The following is an 18,454-nucleotide window of genomic DNA, read 5'->3' as shown; positions in this document are numbered from 1 at the left end:
TGTTTTGGTACCGATTTTTAAGAATAAGGGTGATGTGCAGCGCTGTAGTAACTACAGAGGGATTAAACTGATCAGTCACAGCATAAAGTTATGGGAAAGAGTAGTGGAAGCTAGACTAAGAAGGGAGGTAATGATTAGTGATCAGCAGTATGGTTTCATGCCAGGAAAGAGCACTACAGATGCAATGTTTGCTCTGAGAGTGTTGATGGAGAAGTACAGAGGTGGTCAGAAGGAGTTGCGTTGTGTCTTTGTGGATTTAGAGAAAGCATATGACAGGGTGCCTAGAGAGGAGTTGTGGTATTGTATGAGGAAGTCGGGAGTGTCAGAGAAGTATGTAAGAGTGGTACAGGATATGTACGAGGGTAGTGTGACAGCAGTGAGGTCTGCAGTGGGAGTGGCGTTTGCGTTTAAGGTGGAGGTGGGATTACTTCAAGGATCAGCTCTGAGCCCTTTCTTCTTTGCAATGGTGATGGACAGGTTGACAGATGAGATCAGACAGGAGTCCCCGTGGACTATGATGTTTGCAGATGACATTGTGATCTATAGTGAGAGTAGGGAACAGGTGGAGACGACCCTGGAGAGGTGGAGATATGCTCTAGAGAGAAGAGGAATGAAGGTCAGCAGGACTAAGACAGAATATATGTGTGTGAATGAGAGGGAGGATAGAGGAATGGTGAGGATGCAGGGTGTAGAGGTGGTGAAGGTGGATGAGTTTTAAGTACTTGGATCAACAGTTCAGCGTAATGGTGAGTGTGGAAGAGAGGTGAAGAAGAGAGTACAGGCAGAGTGTAGTGGGTGGAGAAGTGTGTCAGGAGTGATTTGTGACAGACGAGTACCAGTAAGAGTGAAAGGGAAGGTCTACAAGAGGGTAGTGAGACCAGCTATGTTATATGGGTTGAAGACAGTGGCATTGACAAAAAGGTAGGAGTCAGAGCTTGACGTTGCAGAGCTGAAGATGTTAAGATTTGCACTGGGTGTGACGAGGATGGACAAGATTAGGAATAAGTGTATTAAAGGGTCAGCCCAGGTTGGAAGGTTTGAAGACAAAGCCAGAGAGGCAAGATTACGTTGGTTTGGACATGTGCTGAGGAGGGATGCAGAATATATTGGGAAAAAGATGCTAAGGATGAAGTTGCCAGGTAACAGGAAAAGAGTAAGGCCTAAGATAAGGTTTATGGATGTGGTGAGAGAGGACATGCAGGTGGTTGATGTGACAGAGCAAGATGCAGAGGACAGGAAGAAATGGAAACAGCTGATCTGCTGTGGCAGCCCCTAACGGGAGCAGCCAAAAGAAGATTTCATCCCAGTCTATTTTCTAAATCATCAAGTTTTTCTATGAACCAGTTATTCTATTTTAAAAGAAATTCAGTCTGAGACTCGACCTTCAGTTATTCTACCTTCATAATCATTCAAAGTCTCTTCCATACTGCTGATTTGTGACCCTTGTTGTTTCATAAGAATTTCAAAATGTTCCATCCTCTTTTTGGTCTCTTCTTTGAAGCTTTCTAGTTTGTTATCCAGTTTGTCTGTTTTAAGTAATGCATCCGACATACTAGTTAGTATTGACTGGTTGTCTTTAACACAAGAATCCTGGGTACCATTTCTTGTGACTGACTCATGTTGAAGTCTTTTCTGTGTTAACCAAACAGTTGAAATTCTGACAGAAAGACTACAGCTTTTGAAGAACTTGAAGCTGTAAATCTTTTCTCTGATTATTAATGAATTATATTAGCTAACAGTTATCTTCAAGTTTTAATTGTTTGATTACATTTTCTGCCAGAGAAAAATTTTTAGTCGCAGAACTTTCACCACTTGCTGTTCTCAGCCATTTTGAACACACACCCAGTGTGTTGAGTGTTAAAACACTGATACTACTAAAGCTGCTAGTATTCTAGTAACTGTATGAGGTTGTCTTCTTTGTGGCATAAACCTTAGCAGGTAAGTATACATTACTTGCATGCAGAAATACTTATCTGAAGTAGTTAACTTCATTTATCTGCAACATGTGGGTAATCGGATCCATATTGGATCCGAGCCGGCAACATTTTTCAAGCATCTTCTCCAAGCTCCTCCCCTTACCCATAATCTCTCACATCTCCTACCTTCCCTCAGATCTCGTTTGCCGCTTCATGCGTACGCATCGTGGTCTCTATAGCTCCAAGTTGGGTGTAGTAAGTGGTACTTTTTGGTATATATTTAGTGTGTGAGTGCAGTCATTTTTAGTCAACCTTTTCCTCCCCTTTGTCGTTCGTCGGTTTTCTGTTAAAAAAAAAAAGAAATAAAGTAGTGTAGAAAGTTTGTTATTTGTGAGGTAGTGTAGGCCTAACTGTCCTTTGTGCGTGTGTGTTTGTTGGTTTAGTTTGGCTGAGTGGTGTGTGGTGATGGCTGACCAGCCATAACCAGCATTTAAAAACTGCACAGTGTGTGGCCACAAGCTTTCACTGGCTGATGGTCACACACTGTGTTTTATTTGCTTGGGTGTTCCCCACCTTAGTCTAGCTAAGTGCCTGCTACCAGTTTCTGCATTGGATTCGACTACCTTGACATACCAACCCCCCCTCAGGCTGGGACTCAACCTCCCCTCTAAGCCTGCTGAGACGGGGACAAAGCCAAAGGATAGAGATAAGGACAAGAGAGAGAAAGAGAAAAGAGTGGAAAGGCACTGCAAACGGTCTCCAGAGTGGGAGCCTTTTCCCAGTCCGTCTTCTAAAATAGTCAGAACCATCTCTCCTCGGCTCCATTCCCTGAAGTTCTCCCCGGTGCCGACAGAGCCCTCGGACCAGAGGCCTTCTTCGAGATCATCTCACAGACCAGCCAGATTTGAGTCGGTCTCCTCCTCACGGTCGACTCTGAGTTTGTCACAGCTTGACATGGACAGGATGATGCAGAGATTCATTCGTACCCAAATCCAAATGGGAGTCTTGCCAGGCCTCTCTTCGGCCGGAGAGGGGACCTCTATGCCCTTCTTCCATCCAATATCTCCTTCCCCGATCCTACCTGCGGTTTTGGGGTTTTATGGATCCGATGATCCTCGGAGCTGTGGGTTTGGCACCAACGGTCCCTCCAGCCTCGACGCTGGCAATTACCTTGAGTTCCTCGGATCAGACTTGTTCGGATCCGAGCAACTCTCGGGGCCAAGAAAGTGGAGCCAGATCCGAGGGAATGGAGGTGTCTTCGGCTCTGACTTTGTCGGATCTGAGCCTTTCCTTCGGAACCCTGGCTACCTTGACCTCGGCCCCAATCCTCACGATGGAGCTAGGGAGAACTTCTTCCTTGTTGGTTGCTAAGGAGGTGTGCTGTCCTTTGGCCTTTGACTAGTGGAGAAGGTTCTTTCCCTAGGACTGAGACCCCAGCCCATTGCCTTAGACTCTGACTAGGCTGCCGTGGATTTGGTCACGACTCCCATCAGCTTGTCCCAGGGACACCCCATGCTAGAGGACCCCCAGGTGGATCCCGTCATGGAACCCCCCCCCCCGTTACTTATGAGCCCTCTTCAGAGTCTCCCACTGAGGAGGCTCCCCATAAGCATTCATGTAAGAGGAGGCCCATGGACTCCCCCCGAGTCCCTCACAGAAGATACTGACTTGGATGAAAGTGAGGGTTCCCCCAGGTCACCTCCCGAGTATGTTTCATTTGGAGACATCATGGAAATCCTCCGCCAGAGGGGAGGTTGGAAAGCCCCAAAACCCTCTACGGACGAGTCAGTATTGCTGGAGGCCTTTTGCAAGGGCCCATCTACATCCTGGGTGTCCCCTCCTGTGGATCCATTAGTGGATCTCATTACCACGTGGGCATGGAAGGAGCCTGACACCATAGAGCCAATACCCAAATGCCCGGACAGGATCCTTTCCCCTCCCACAAACAAACAGGCTTTGGTACAAGGGATCCCCGGTGGATGCTATAGTGGTTGCAGCTGCCACCAAGAGAGAACTGGCTCAGGAAAGTTTTTCGTTCCACACTCTGGACAAGGAGTCTAGGGTGGTGGATCGGTTTGGGAACCAAATCTTTTCCTTAGTTGTTGTTGTGGTGTCTTTCGGCTTTTCCCGGTTAGGGGTCGCCACAGCGGAACTCTGGTCCGCTAATGATTGGCAGTTGATTTTTATGTGCTGAGTTGCCAGCCCTAATGCATAGCCTTCAATGAAGGTACGCCCATTCACGCATGTCTCCATGCAGAAGACGCTCTAGCTGAGAGTCGAACCGGTCAGAGTCTTTACTGTGAGGCGACAGCGCTACCCCAGCACCACCACGAGTCTTTTCCTTAGTGATGTTTTCCATACAAGTGCTGAATTATTTAGCACATGCCATTCGACTCCAGTGAGACATGGAATTCACTGTGTAGCCCCCAGAGTCTTTGTTGCCAGAGGACAAGCGACTGTTCTCGGCAAAAATGTCGACACTGAAATCTGTTTCGAACACTTCCATGCATCATCTTTCCTATACCACAGAAGGAGCGGCTAGGGCGGCTGGGACTGGCGTAGCTATGAGGCAGCACGCTTGGCTCAGACTGTCAATTCACGGACCCCTTCAAGGCGTCCTTCACAAATGCTCCCTTTGACGGTTCCTCCCTGTTCGGGAAGACAGTTTGTGACACCCTGGTCCAGAGCGAGAAGGACGGGAAGACTCTGTCTGCCGTCAGAGTCCACTTCTCTAGCCCTCAAAGATCCATTTCTAGGTATCAGAGAGGGCAAAAGAAGATGTGGTTCTGAAAATCTCAGTTTTCCCAGGACACTCAAGACAACACGTCCCCTAGAGGAAGAGGGGGACCAGATAGACACCACCCCAGAGGCAGAGGGGGCCCGAGGAACTTTGGGTCTAGGGAGACCTTCTCGGACAGACCCACGTAGCAACACTGAGGGGTTGCCGAACTGTTGTACTCTGGAGACAGTCTGGGAAAGATTGTCATTGCACCTAACGGCTTGGGAGTCCATTGCGACGGACCGTTGGGTGCTCCAAATTATATCCAGAGGATACTCTATTCCGTTCATTGTCCCACCCATCCAATCAAAGCACCTCCCGGATGTTTCACCCGCTCAAAGGGAGGCCGCAGTGTGCGAAATTTCAAAGCTGCTTTACAATCGGGCCATTGAACCGGTCCCCCCAGATCAGTCCGGATTAGGAGTTTACTCCAGGTTCTTTTTAGTGCCCAAAAAGACGGGGGACCTCAGGCCCATATTGAACCTGTCAACCCTGAACCTGTCTGTAGCCAAGCAGAAATTCCAGATGGTCACCTTGCAGTCCATTCTACCTTACCTCCGAGAATGCGACTGGATGTGCTCGACAGACCTCCAGAACGCTTACTACCATGTCAAAATTTGCAGAAGCTCCAGGAGATTCCTTCGCTTCTGGCTGGGAGCCAATCATTTCCAGTTCAGAGCCCTACCCTTCAGTCTCACCACAGCCAAGGTTATGACAGTCATAGCAGCTCACCTGAGGCTTCAGGGAATTCAGGTGTTTCCTTACCTAAATGATTGGCTCCTTGCTGCTGCCAGACCTTGGAATTCATAGGGGCGTGGCTGGATACTCCACTGTTGCAAGTTTTTCTCACTTGGGACAGGGTCCAGAACCTACGAGCTCATGTGTTAGTGATCCTCGGCCCCAGGATGCCAATGGAGAGTGATGTTCTCTGAGCCCTAGGCTCCATAGCTGCAGCAATTCTAAGCCTTCACATGAAAGTGCTTCAGTGGACCCTGGCAGTTCAGTGGTCTTGGTTAGACCTCTCCCCATGGACTACCCAATACTAATCCAGCAGAGCCTGCAAGATTTCTCTTCTTTGGTGGCTCCAATCACCGGAAATCTTGGCAGGCCGTCCCTTCTTAACACCCCCAGCCCAAGCCACAGTGACCACGGATGCCTCCCAGCTTGGGTGGGGGGGGGTACTTTTTGGGGAGGACAGTCAAGGCACGTGGTCCCAGACCGAGACCAAATTGCATATCAGTGTTCTGGAGAGGAGGACAGTGCTTTTAGCATTGCAAACCTTCCATGCTGCCCCCCCCCCCCGGTATGATTGCAGTTCAGTCAGACATGTCTGTTGGTCTGGTACATCAGCAAACAAGGAGGAACCAAATCTTACCCTCTCTGCCATGAGGCCATGAGAGTATGGGAGTGGGCGATCTCCACCAGTCGGTTTCTGATTCCAAAGCACATCCCGGGGCGCTCCAACATTTTAGTGTACAAACTTAGTCAGGCTATTCTAATACCATACGAGTGGTCTTTGAAACAGTCAGTAGCGGAGGAGATCTTCCTTGCGTGGGGTCACCCTTGCTGTGATCTCTTTGCATCTCCTTCCAACGCGAAGTGCAGTGAGTTCTTTGCCCTGATTCCCTCACCAGGGAACTCCCCCAGAGACGCTCTCGTCCATGCTTGGCCTCCCGGGTTACTGTATGCCTATTGCCCACTACCTCTCATTCCGATGTTTCTTCAGAAAGCTTGTCGACTGGGGTGCAAAGTGATCCTAATTGCCCCATTCTGGCCTCGTCAAGTGTGGTACCCCTTCATCTGGTCTCATGCTTTAACTCCTCCATGGATTCTGGATCCCTGCCCAGATCATATCGCTCATCCCTTGAGCATCAGTCCCCCCGATCTGGGCAGCCTAAAGCTGACTGCTTGGTTGCTCCAGTTCCCTTAATTGCTAGGACTCTCGGTCTGTCATCTTCAGTAAAGAGTATTTTGGTGGCATCCCACAAAGCTTCCACTAGGAAGGTTTATCGCAGCAAATGGAAACACTTCTTTATTTGGGCTTCTCAGAGAAACCTAGATCCATTTACAGCCCCAGTTCCTGCAATGTTGAGTTTTTGTCCTATATTTTCCAACAAGGGGCTAGTTCCTCTATGGTGAAAGTACAACTGGCAGCCATATCTAATTTTCATGTCAGTGAAAATCTGAATGCTCTGGCCTCCTTGAGATTATGCAGGGCTTTTCTGAAAGGTACTTTTCTTCTGTGTCCCCTGGTTAAGGATTCCGTCCCCCCTTGGGACCTTACCCTAGTTCTACAGGCGTTGGTGGCACCCCCATTCGAACCAGCAGCGTCAGTAGATTTGAAATTCCTGTCCTAGAAGATGGCCTTTCTAGTGGCCATTACCTTGGCCAGAAGGGTTTCTGAGATCCAAGCTTTGTCTGCAGTGCCCCCTTTCTTGATCTTTCATAAAGACAGTGTTTCGCTCCACACAAACCCTTCTTTCTTACCGAACGTTGCTTCTGAATCAAATATTAACCAGATGATTAATCAGCCTGTGTTCTTTCCAAATTTCCAGAACAGGGGTGAATATAAACTGCATTTGCTAGATGTTCATAGACCGCTTTGTTTCTATTTACACAGGACTAAACAATTCCGTAAGTCTGACCAATTATCCGTGTCCTTTTCCAGACCCTTTTTGGGCAAGGCCATTTCCAAGGTCTCCTTGGCTAGATGGGATTACACAAGGTATACTGCAAGTCTATAGGTATAAAGGTCTGTCCCCACCTGGTCCTGTTAAAGCTCATTCTACCAGATCTGTGGCAACTTCTGCTGTCTTTTGGTCTAGGGTTTCTCTGGATGATATCTGTGCAGCAGCGGCCTGGGCAAGGTCACATACATTTATTTGTCATTATAAGTTGGATTTGATCTCTAGAGGGAGAGCATCCTTTGGCTCTGTGGTGCTCAGGAATATCCTTCCGTGTGGGCGTCCCAGGAGTTTTGGTAGCTGGGGACTGTGTCCCACAGGTTGCAGATAAATGAAGTTAACTGCTTCAGATAAAGAGGTTATGTACTCACCATAACGTTCCATCTGAGTAGTTATACTTCATTTTATGCAACCGTCCCGCCCTCCTTTCCCCGAACCTGTTCTAGGTTAGAGTTGTTATTGAGTTGCTAATAGTTTGAATAGTGGCAAACTCTATCTGAGGGAAGGTAGGAGATGAGGGGTTATGGGTAAGGGGAGGAGCTTAGAGCTTGGAGCAGATGCTTGAAAAATGTTGCCGGCTCGGATCCGATATGGATCCAATTAACCCACAGGTTGCAGAAAATGAAGTATAACTACTCAGATGGAACATTATGGTGAGTACATAACTTCTTATTTTATATAGTTTATGTATGAAAACTCAGTTACATTCATTTAATGTTTTTCAGTTGTGTTTTGCTTGGCTTATATATATCCTAAAATGTCTTGCATTTGGCCTCTTCCACTCCGTATCAGTCCCTTTTTCTTCATGCACTTTACCTGTACTCTTTCTGATTGACTTTTCTATTAACAGAAATTCACCCTAGTCTCTTTTCTGCTCTAATTCCTCTTTGTGTCTTTTAACAGGTATTCAAGTGTGCGAAAAGTTTCAGCATAGCATGTTTGTTTATTGCTATTGCTTACTTTCAGTAAAAGTAAAACTGTTGGGAATTATTTGTATCTACTACTGTGATTGCTCTATTTTAGTACCTGACATACTACTCCTGTTATTTCTACATGGTCTCTTTCTTGCTCATGGTTGAAAAAAATATGGGAGACAGGTCCACGCAGCAGTTTTAAGAGATGCATGGTATTACTGTTGTCTGTGTAAGATGGACTCTGTACCTTTTATTTTTTTTCTGTGCAGTTTATATTGTTTATTTATTAGTGATGTTATTATCATCATCATTATTATTGTTATGAATGCTTATTGTAATAGTCTATGACCTTTCTTCCAAGGCCTCTCTTGAGAATGTCAGTATCAAAATGTCAAGAAGAAAGTTAATATTGTTTTGTTTGTAGGCAAGAGGAAAGAAGCGTCAAAAAGGCTGGTTTCCTGCTACCCATGTGAAGTTATTGGGTCCAGGCAGTGGTAAATCGACCCCTGCACCTACACCAGGTAAGTTATATTCAGTCATTTTTTGAGCTAGTGGTGACTTTTACTTGTGAATTATTTTATTATGCATTGTCTCATTACATGCTAGAGAAAATTAAGCATATACACAGAAATAGATACAGTGGATATAAAAAGTGAACCCACCCTTGTTAAAATGCCACATTTTTGTGATATAAAAATGAGACCACAATAAATAATTTCAAAACTTTTCCCACCTTTAATGTGACCTGTAACCTGTACAGTTTGATTAAAAAACAAATCTGTTAGGGGAAAAATATAAAAAAATAAAAAAAGTACAATAAGCTGGTTGCGCAAGTGTGCACACCCTTAAATTAATACTTTGTTGAAGCACCTTTTGATTTAATTACAGCATTCAGTCTTCTTGGGTAGGTGTCTTATCAGCATGGCACATCTTGACTTGGCAATATTTGCCCACTCTTCCTTGCAAAAACGCTTCAAATCTGTCATATTGCGAGGGTATCTCTTGTGCACAGCCCTCTTCAAGTCACCCCACAGATTTTCTATTGGATTTAGGTCTGGGCTCTGGCTGGGCCATTCCAAAACTTTGATTTTCTTCTGGTGAAGCCATTCTTTTGTTGATTTGAATGTATGCTTGGGGTCATTGTCTTGTTGAAAGGTGAAATTCTTCATCTTCAACTTTCTAGCAGATACCTGAAGGTTTTGGGACAAAAGTGACTGGTATTTGCAACTGTTCATAATTCCCTCCATCTTGACTAAAATACCAGTTCCAGCTGAAGAAAAGCAACCCCAAAGCATGATACTGCCGCCACTATGCTTCACCGTGGGGATGATGTTCTTTTGGTGATGCGAAGTGTTGTTTTTGTGTCACATGTACCTTTTGGAATTTTGGCCAAAAAGTTCAACCTTTGTCTCATCAGACCATAACACATTTTCCCACATGCTTTTGGGAGACTTGATGTATTGTTTTGCAAATTTTAGCCGGGCCTGGATGCTTTTCTGTGTAAGAAAAGGCTTCCGTCTTGCAACTCTACCCCATAGTCCAGACATATGGAAAATACAGGAGATTGTTGTCCCATGTAGTACAAAACCAGTACTTGCCAGAAATTCCTGCAGCTCCTTCACTGTTGCTCTAGGTCTCTTGGTAGCCTCCCTGCCCAGTTTTCATCTTGTCTTTTCATCAATTTTGGAGGGACGTCCAGTTCTTTGCAATGTCACTGTTGTCCCATATTTGTTCCACTTTTTGATGACAGTCTTCACTGTGTTCCATGGTATATCCAATGCTGTGGAATTTTTTTTGTACCCTTCTCCTGACTGATACCTTTCAACAGTGAGATCGCTTTGATGCTTTGTAAGCTGTCTGCGAACCATGGCTTTTGCTGTAGCAGGCAACTGAGTAAATGTTAGGAAAATCCTACTAGGACAGCTGAACTTTATTTGGGGTTATCAGAGTCTTTTTAATTGGTGGCAGGTGTGTACCCAAGAAGACGGAATGCTGTAATTAAATCAAAAGGTACTTCAGCAAAGTATTAGTTTAAGGATGTGCACACTTATGCAACCAGCTTATTGTATGTTTTTTATTTTTTATATTTTTCCCCCTAACAGATTTGTTTGTTTTTCAATTGAACTGTACAGGTTATAGGTCACATTAAAGGTGGGAAAAGTTTTGAAATTATTTATTGTGGTCTCATTTTTTATATCACAAAACTGTCATTTTAACAGGGGTGTGTACACTTTTTATATCCACTGTAGATGTCAGTGAGGAACAACTTTTTCACACTTTTTTTATGTTGATGTTGACTTCTGTGATTTAAGCAGTAAAGGAGATTAACAGGTCAGACTATTCATCACTCATCAGACCCATAATTGAATACAATGCCCCATTTGGGATGTACCTTACCCGACACCTGCAGCAACTGGAAAGACCCCAAAAGTACCTCTCCAAGAGGATAAAGGGACTCAAACAGATGCCTTATGCAATTAGGTTAAAGAAACTCTGGCTCTACTCCGTTACTTACCGCCTACTCAGAGGCGATCTCTGCCTGACATATAAAACCATGTCCAACCCAGAATTAATGGACATGCTCCATCTCAAGAAATCCAAATCCCTTAGAGCTGCACGTTCTAGAGACTTAAACCTGAGCACAGAAATAAATAGGACATGCTGGAGGGATACATTCATATCCCAGAGACTCCCATCACTCTGGAACAAAATCCCAGTCCAGGTTAGGCAGAGCCCCTCACTGACCCTCTTCAAGAGAAATCTTGACTAGTGGATGGGAGATCGTAAGTATACCCCCGGGATCACTTCTGGGTCCCTGCTAGACAGAGGCACAATAAACTAACCATAAAGGGACTGTATTCTGTGACCTACTATTCATAGGCACAGTCTGCAAATCAAAAAGGGTGGCGAAAGCCAAACACACTCTGGCTAGGCTTGTTAATGCCCTAGGGCAGATAGCCTAGTATCAACCTATGAACCTATTATTGAGCCTAATAGTTTGATTCTTTTCTTCTTGCTGATGTTGATTTTCTCTTCTTTCTAGTGTTGCTGCTGTTTGCTTGTGAACATGGACACACTGTGGTCCTGTAGCATTTTCATATACTATTGTGTCCTATAATTTCCCCTCATTGCAGCATTGAAATGGCTACTTAGTAAGCATGGTAGACTTTACTTCAAAGTACCTCTTTAGGACTGAACACTTGATTAAATCCTTCGTATGCTGTCTCTTTTAGCATTTCTTAACCCCCCAACGTATGTGCAGAGGGCATTCATGGTCTGGATATCCTTCATGTTTGCTTTCATTTTTGCTTTTATGTTTCTTTTTGTTGATCTTTATCTCCTATGATATGTGGGCGGTTTTATGCTCTCAAGGCTCTGCAGTGTACTAAGTGAGTATGGACACTCCAGAAACCACAGGTATATGTCGTAATGATTTTTTTTCTTTCATAATGGTTGTTGTCATGAGATTTATATAACTTTGCTAGAATCAAACCTCTGGTAGATATTAGTGTTTGACCTTAAGCAGTTTGACTACCTATAGCATGCAGACTATCGGGCTCGAATTGTGTCCTTTAGAGGTTATCCTGTAAAAGAAGGCACATTCTGTGTTTCCCCAGTTCTGTTTTGTTGTCTCAGTTAAATAGTCAATTTTATTTGTTATGCAGTATTGAGCCATTTTATGCCTTCTCAACAGTCTGCCATTTTTTAGTCATTCTTTTTCCCCCCTTTTTTAAATACCTTTTTGGCCCATTTAAGCCTTTAAAATTTCTGGCATCAGAGGACCTCATCAAGAGGGGGTGGTAGGAGCTAGGAATTGCATTGATCATTCAGAGGACTTGGAAGATTTTTTTTGCTTACTTCTAGCATATTTCTGTTTAAGCTGAAAAGTATAGTGCAGTGTTTGCTCTGCTGGATTCAGTGTTGATGTGCTCTCTGCACACCTACAATATCCATTTAGTCTATATGCTGACATCTTGGCAGGCTGGTGCTCCAAAGTCCTTGATTACAGCAACTGCAGTGTCTGACCTTCTCCTAGCTAAAGCTGGTGTGCCTGCCAGGACTTTCTGTTAAAAGGGCAACTAGCATTGGCTACTCATTCCCTTGTCTTCCCATCCAGCTCTTCCTCCCCCCGGAGCTATTGCTTACATCCAGGTTGTCCGTTGAATAGCCATGTCTGTATCTTTGTGTGTCTTAGAGTCAGACAAGTGTAGAACCCTTCATGAATGTATGCATCAGAGATGGAGATGAGAAACATGTTTTAGAATATAAAGGATCATGTTGTTTGTATTTAAAGGCCACCTCTTCACAAGGTTTAAATGATAATGTATGCTGAAGAGTGCACAAAATTATTTTTTTTAATTTAAGTTAGAATTTTTACTTATTGTTTTTTATGTGATTGTATCATGTGGCAGTTTTGGAAAAAAGTGAGAGTGGTGTTCTTTTGGCAAGTTCTTATGAAGTCTTGTTAAAATTATAAATGAAATCACTTCTCTCTGGTAATAAAAACATTTTTCCAGTTATTTCATCCTATTTTAGGGAGGTTCTGTTAACACTTCATGAATTTGTGTGTCATCCTTGTGTAAGGCTGTGCTGGTTGGCTGTGCATTATTCCTGTTTTTTAGCTTATTTGTTGTTAGAGTGAGTACATGTGAAATCAATAGTATATCTGCTTCATGTATTTTTCAAATTATTTTTTACTCTAAATATTGTCCCCTGAAAATGGCACCAGCAAGAGGTTGTATGGCTGTCAAATTTCATTCAGAAGATGCCTATCAGCCTTTTTGTTTTGGAGAAGAAAACAACATAACCAGTTGTGTAAACTTTTATAAAAAGAAAACTATGAGTGCTAAATTTTTTGCAAGCCTCTTTTGAGCTTAAAATGTTACAGGATGTTTAAATAGTCTGTGTGTGTGTTAGGTACTGCTTCTAATTCTAAAAGGTCTGATACTTTTATTGTGGATGTAAAGTGAAACATAAAGTGTGCCCCCCCCCAAAAAAAAAAAAAAAAATTACAAACGTAAATCCCTAGAGACTGTTAACTTTCCATTGTGGTAGGCCACAGGAACTCCTGGGCCTTATTATCTGAAGTAATGGGATTAAGGTTTATTCACCCACTTTTTAAGATAAGGACCCCATGAGTTTTCCTTTTCTTTGAGCCACCCATATCTTTCCAAGGGATTCAAAAGGAGGAGACCTTTTAGAGTATGAAATCTTGTCTGAACAATATATCTTTCATAAAGTTCAAGTGGAAGAACCTTTTTTTTAAGAAGGAAAAATTCCCTTCTTCAGACATCCGCTTGATACCATTTGGTGGAAGGAAAATCCCCAACCCAGTCAGTCCTCAGAATCCCAGGTTTATGCTTTAGTTCCAGAGACCTGATGAGATTTCTCTCGCCATCTTTAAGACTGTATTTCCCACAGTTGTGCTGGAGGGAATCCAAGTACATCCATAGGCTAAACATCAGTTGAGCAGATGCCTGATCAAAATCCAGCCTTTGCTTTAAGGGAACCAGTTTCCAGTCCTTAAGACATCAGATATGCTGACATCCAAGAGTTAGGTGATAGTCCACCAGATGCAATAAGCTGCTTTCTTTATAGTATCCTATCAAAAGTTTAAGAACCTGCTGCTGTGAATCCTAACATTTTGAAAAGATAATCTGCAGTTAAAAAAAATTCAGAAACTTGCTTTTATACTTTGTAAGACCAAAGAAAGGCACTGAAGTCAAGACATATAAAAACACAGGTTTATTTAAATTACACAAACTAAAGTATCATTTTACTTGGCTTTTCAGTTTCAAAAAAAAAGTTTTCGTAACTGTGTCTAGTCTAAACAACCCTTTCAGAGTTCAAACTGTCTTATAACCAACATACCAGGTTATAGTCCTCTCCCAGGCCCCAACAAAGTCCTAGGCTGCAGGCCTCTCCCAGGCCCTACTATCATCTTTAAACCAGGTAGTTCTGCAAGTCACATTCACAGATTTGCACTGCATAGGTTAGCTTGGACCAGGTCCAAGTAAGACCTTGGTATCTATGTGATTGCTGAAAGAATGTCCCTGCACTCCATGCATTCTGAGAATACATTTAAAGACACATTCACATTTTCCATAGCCAAAATTTTAAACCTTTAAAGCATTTTTTGTAGTTGATTTCACCACACTTTACCCCCCCCCCCCCAGATGTGGGGTGAGGCTGTGGCACCCACATCACCTTTCATCTGTGCACACTAATTCAACATTGTTGAATCTCAGAAAAGGGACTGTTTGTGAAGATACTACTGTCTTAGTCTTGATATGCGTTTCCCCACAATTGCATTTTCAAATCTGATAATCTGAGGATCGTGGTTATGTTCTTCATATTGTCATAATGCATTTTTGTTAACATATTACTTAAAAGTTGTAGGGAATGTTTTGACCTTTTGCAGAAGATTGCATCTATTATCAGAATTGAGTTAGTGTGCATAGGTGAAAAATGTGGGAGAGAATGCCTTCTTTCAAAACAGACAGTTGGAAAAATTTTGTTCAATACATACATACATACAGCTATGCTTACAGACAGAGGCATTCTCATTCCCTTGGATGAGAATGTTCCTTTATGTATTTCTGTCCTTTCCACTAATACCCAAGGTACTCTTGAAGATTCAAAAGGAAATACCAAAGATCATTGTGGTGACTCCTTGTGGCGCAGGCAAAGTTGGTTCTCCTTTTTGAATGGAATTTGCCAGTGGCAATTACCACAAGCTTTCTTGCACTCTGGGTCTGCTCATATAGTAACAAGGGCGACTGGTGCACCCCCACCTTAGAGCAGTTGCTCATGACAGCCTGGATGATTCTGTAGTGCCACCTTTTAGGCAACTGTTCCATGAGGATGTGCAACAGTTATTAAAGGAGGCAAGAAAACCTGCAACTAGAAAATCTTTGTTTACCAGGGAAGAGGTTTTCTAGGTGGTGCCTAACCAATATTAGAGAGTCTGGTATGGTGTCTGTTCCTCTGGTCTTGAATTTTTTGTGTGATTTACTCAACAGTGGCTTATCCTGTGCATCTGTCAATGTGTATCTTGAGGTAATTTCATCTGCCCATGGATCCCCCTCTTTCATCTCTTTTTGTAGTAAAAGAGTTGATGAAAGGAGTGTCGCACTTGAGAGCCGCTCAAAAGCAAATTCCTTCTGTTTGGGATCTCAGTTTTTTTTGTTGATAAATTGATCTCATCTTCTTTTGAAACTGCCTTTCAGGCTGATTTTTGAGGTTTATCACTTGGAAAACTGTTTTGCTTATTGCTTCAACATCTGAAATGTCAGTCTCACAGCTGCAAGCTCTCATGGTGGACCAACCTTACCTGATTTCCACAAGGGCAGGGGTGTTCTACACACTAATCTGTCTTTCATGCCAGACGTTATTTATTTATTTAACATTTGTTGACCGGGAAAGTCCGACTAGGACAGAGCCAATTTTCAGAGGAGACCCAGGGAGAAATGCTCCAGATGCACGTTTTTGAAATGTGGGTGGAAACCCACGTGAATGCAGGGAGGGCATGCAGATTCTGCACAGAAGGTACCCCAGCCCAGAATCGAACCGGATAACCGCTTGCTATGAGGCGACAATGTTAACCACTGCACCACTGCGCCACCCAGTGGTGCAGCAGTTATTTCTGAATTTGCTCTGAATCGAGCCAAATTTCTTTCCAGAATCTAAAAAATAAGGGAAAGAATATTCTGCATACCTTGAGTGTGCAGAGGTAGCTCTGGGCTACCTTGACAAAACTAAGCCCTTCAGTAAAGCTGAACAGCCATTTGTTTCCTCTTCTGCGGCTAAGAAGGGTCAACCTGTCTCTAAGCAAATGAATGCTCATTGGTGGATGTCGTAATTGAAATCACTTTTGTAGTATTCATGACAGATGGGTTTTCGTCACTGATGTCTGGCTGGGGATACCAAAGCCTTTCCTTCCTGAGGGCATACGTTCAATAAATGACCTTAGCCCAAGTGTGTCAGAGTATAAGGATGGACATACATGAGAAATCCTTAGACTATCTTGCCACCAGCCCAAATGCAGGTCATGTACTTGTCGGACTGATCTATATTTGGCTGTTGGTAACATTGCTTTCCTAATCGCTGTCAGATAAGTGCCCATTGGAGGGAGCCTTCCTTTTCTTGTTTCTTAGACTGTGGTTTAAATTTGTTTGATGTCAGCTAGGAGGGCTAAGTATGTGTGCGGTAGGCAGATTCTGTAGTAGGACTTGTCCACTAAGTGCCTTTTTTGCCTAGGCCCAAAACATGACCACAAATCCTACTCCTTCTGTCAGTCATTAGTACCAAAGACCCTCCTCTACGAATATCTGTTTTGAAACTTAGTGACGAAAAAATGACTTGTCAAATCTAAGATGGCTGACTTTCTGATTTTGCCCTACCTCCTAAGAAGAAACTCAGAAGTCCCTAAGATGATTCACAGTCAAAAATCTCTGAGTCAGACGTACCTGCTTATGTGGGCAAACTCACAGTTTGCCAGACTACCTCTCAGGTGCCTGCAACCAAGACCCCAGTTGGAGACTAACTGAAACGACTCAACTCCACCAAAATAACAAAAAGACAAGCACCAAAAATCCAAGAATAAAATTTAATAACGTTAATACTTTCGTTCATTCCAATGAAAGAACTTCTTCAGACAAAAGCTTTAATACAACTGAACCAAGTTAAATACCCTTCCTACTAAAATAGTCATAAAAGAACTCTTGTGACCTATGATTAGAAGCAATACACACACACTATCATGTTTCTACTCGTCAACATTTTCTGTGTTACAAAATTTATATATGTTAAAAATGTTAAAATTTATAATCACTTTATAAAACAAATACTGAATAATAGTTTTGAATTCATCTATTAAGGCTTTTGAGTTTCAGCAGACAGTAAATAGACCACAGTTTGTTTAAACCTGGCTGTTATAAGCATTTAGTCTAACCTGCCATATTAGTTCATGTTTGTCCAACTTCAGTGACATTGGACCCCCCCCTCATCGTAATTAACCTAATCAATAACCCTGAATCTAAAAGTGTGGTTCGAGTTCAATAACGCATGCTTCGCCAGATGGTTTTTGAGTTTCTCGTTGTTTATACTCTAAACGTGTTCATATACTCTCTCTTTAAACTTGCGTTCGGTCTTCCCTCTATAGAAACTTTCACATAACTGACATTTTGCAAGATATACAACAGCCTTGGAATTGAAATTAAACGTTCCATTATTCATAAATTTCTTATTCCTAATAACAAAGGATTTTCCTGCATCCATGTATTTGCAATAGGCACAAGCCTCACATTTAAATTAAACATACCTGGATTTCCGAAGTTTGGGCTACTGTTTTTTCCTAAAATACATTTTAAATTAGGTCCCCTTTTAAAAGTAAACCCTGTTTTCAACATTCAAAATCAACATTTTGGCCAGTAACATTGTCTTCTTTTATTAAACACCAGTTCTTAATCAATATTTGTTTTAAAGCCATGACATCCAAGGTAAAGGGCGTAATAATTGTTAATAAAAAATGTTACTTCCAATCAGACCATTTGTGTCTGGGCCAGTAGTGTCATTAAAATCATTCAGATTGGCTGATGTCATATTATTTAATATAGGTTTAAAGTAGCCTGAGGTTCTTTTGCGTTAGACCTCATCAGTTAAATCAACTACCAACTTCTTCGGGTAACCTCGTTTACAAAACAGATTTAAGGGTGTTACATTCTAGTAAAAACACAAGACATTACAACTAGAAATCGCTTATTTTAAGGAGTGTTTGCATAAGCAACAAGTCCCGAAGGGACTGAGGTTTTGGCATTATCCGACAGGTTTGGAATCAAACTCTCCTTTTCATTATGATCTAATCTGCTTGTTTGGCAAGCAAGGGTTAGAACTGATAGAAATTTTTATTAACTATTACCAACTAACAGCAGAGGCTCTGGTAAAAGACATTGACGAACTTGACAATTCAAACAATAAGGAGAACGCCCAGCTGGTAAACTGACTTGGAAATACAAAAGTCCAACAAAATGCCAGAAAATCCAAGTACAGAACCACGCTCGAAGGGATTAAAAACAGCACTCTGTATTCATAGAAATAAACGGTAAACGCTTTGACAATCTCACTGGATTGTGAAAGCACTTACCATTTATTTCTGTGAAT

At 42.7% G+C, this 18,454-nt stretch overlaps 1 protein-coding gene across 1 annotated transcript in view; it reads left to right on the top strand.

The window, feature by feature from the left end:
• Positions 1-18,454, top strand: part of ITSN2 (intersectin 2) — a 3,295,579-nt gene that overhangs the window by 2,205,315 nt on the left and 1,071,810 nt on the right. The window contains exon 25 of the mRNA XM_044063555.1: positions 8,718-8,814. Within this exon, the coding sequence (XP_043919490.1) occupies positions 8,718-8,814 (97 nt within the window). The remainder of the gene's footprint in view (positions 1-8,717; positions 8,815-18,454) is intronic.

Source organism: Protopterus annectens, chromosome 2.part1 (genome assembly GCF_019279795.1).
Source record: "Protopterus annectens isolate FY-2018-M chromosome 2.part1, PAN1.0, whole genome shotgun sequence".
In the NCBI taxonomy this organism is placed as follows: Eukaryota; Metazoa; Chordata; order Ceratodontiformes; family Protopteridae; genus Protopterus; species Protopterus annectens.
Note: the sequence above shows the minus strand (reverse complement) of the source record. Positions and strands in the feature narration are given on the sequence as shown.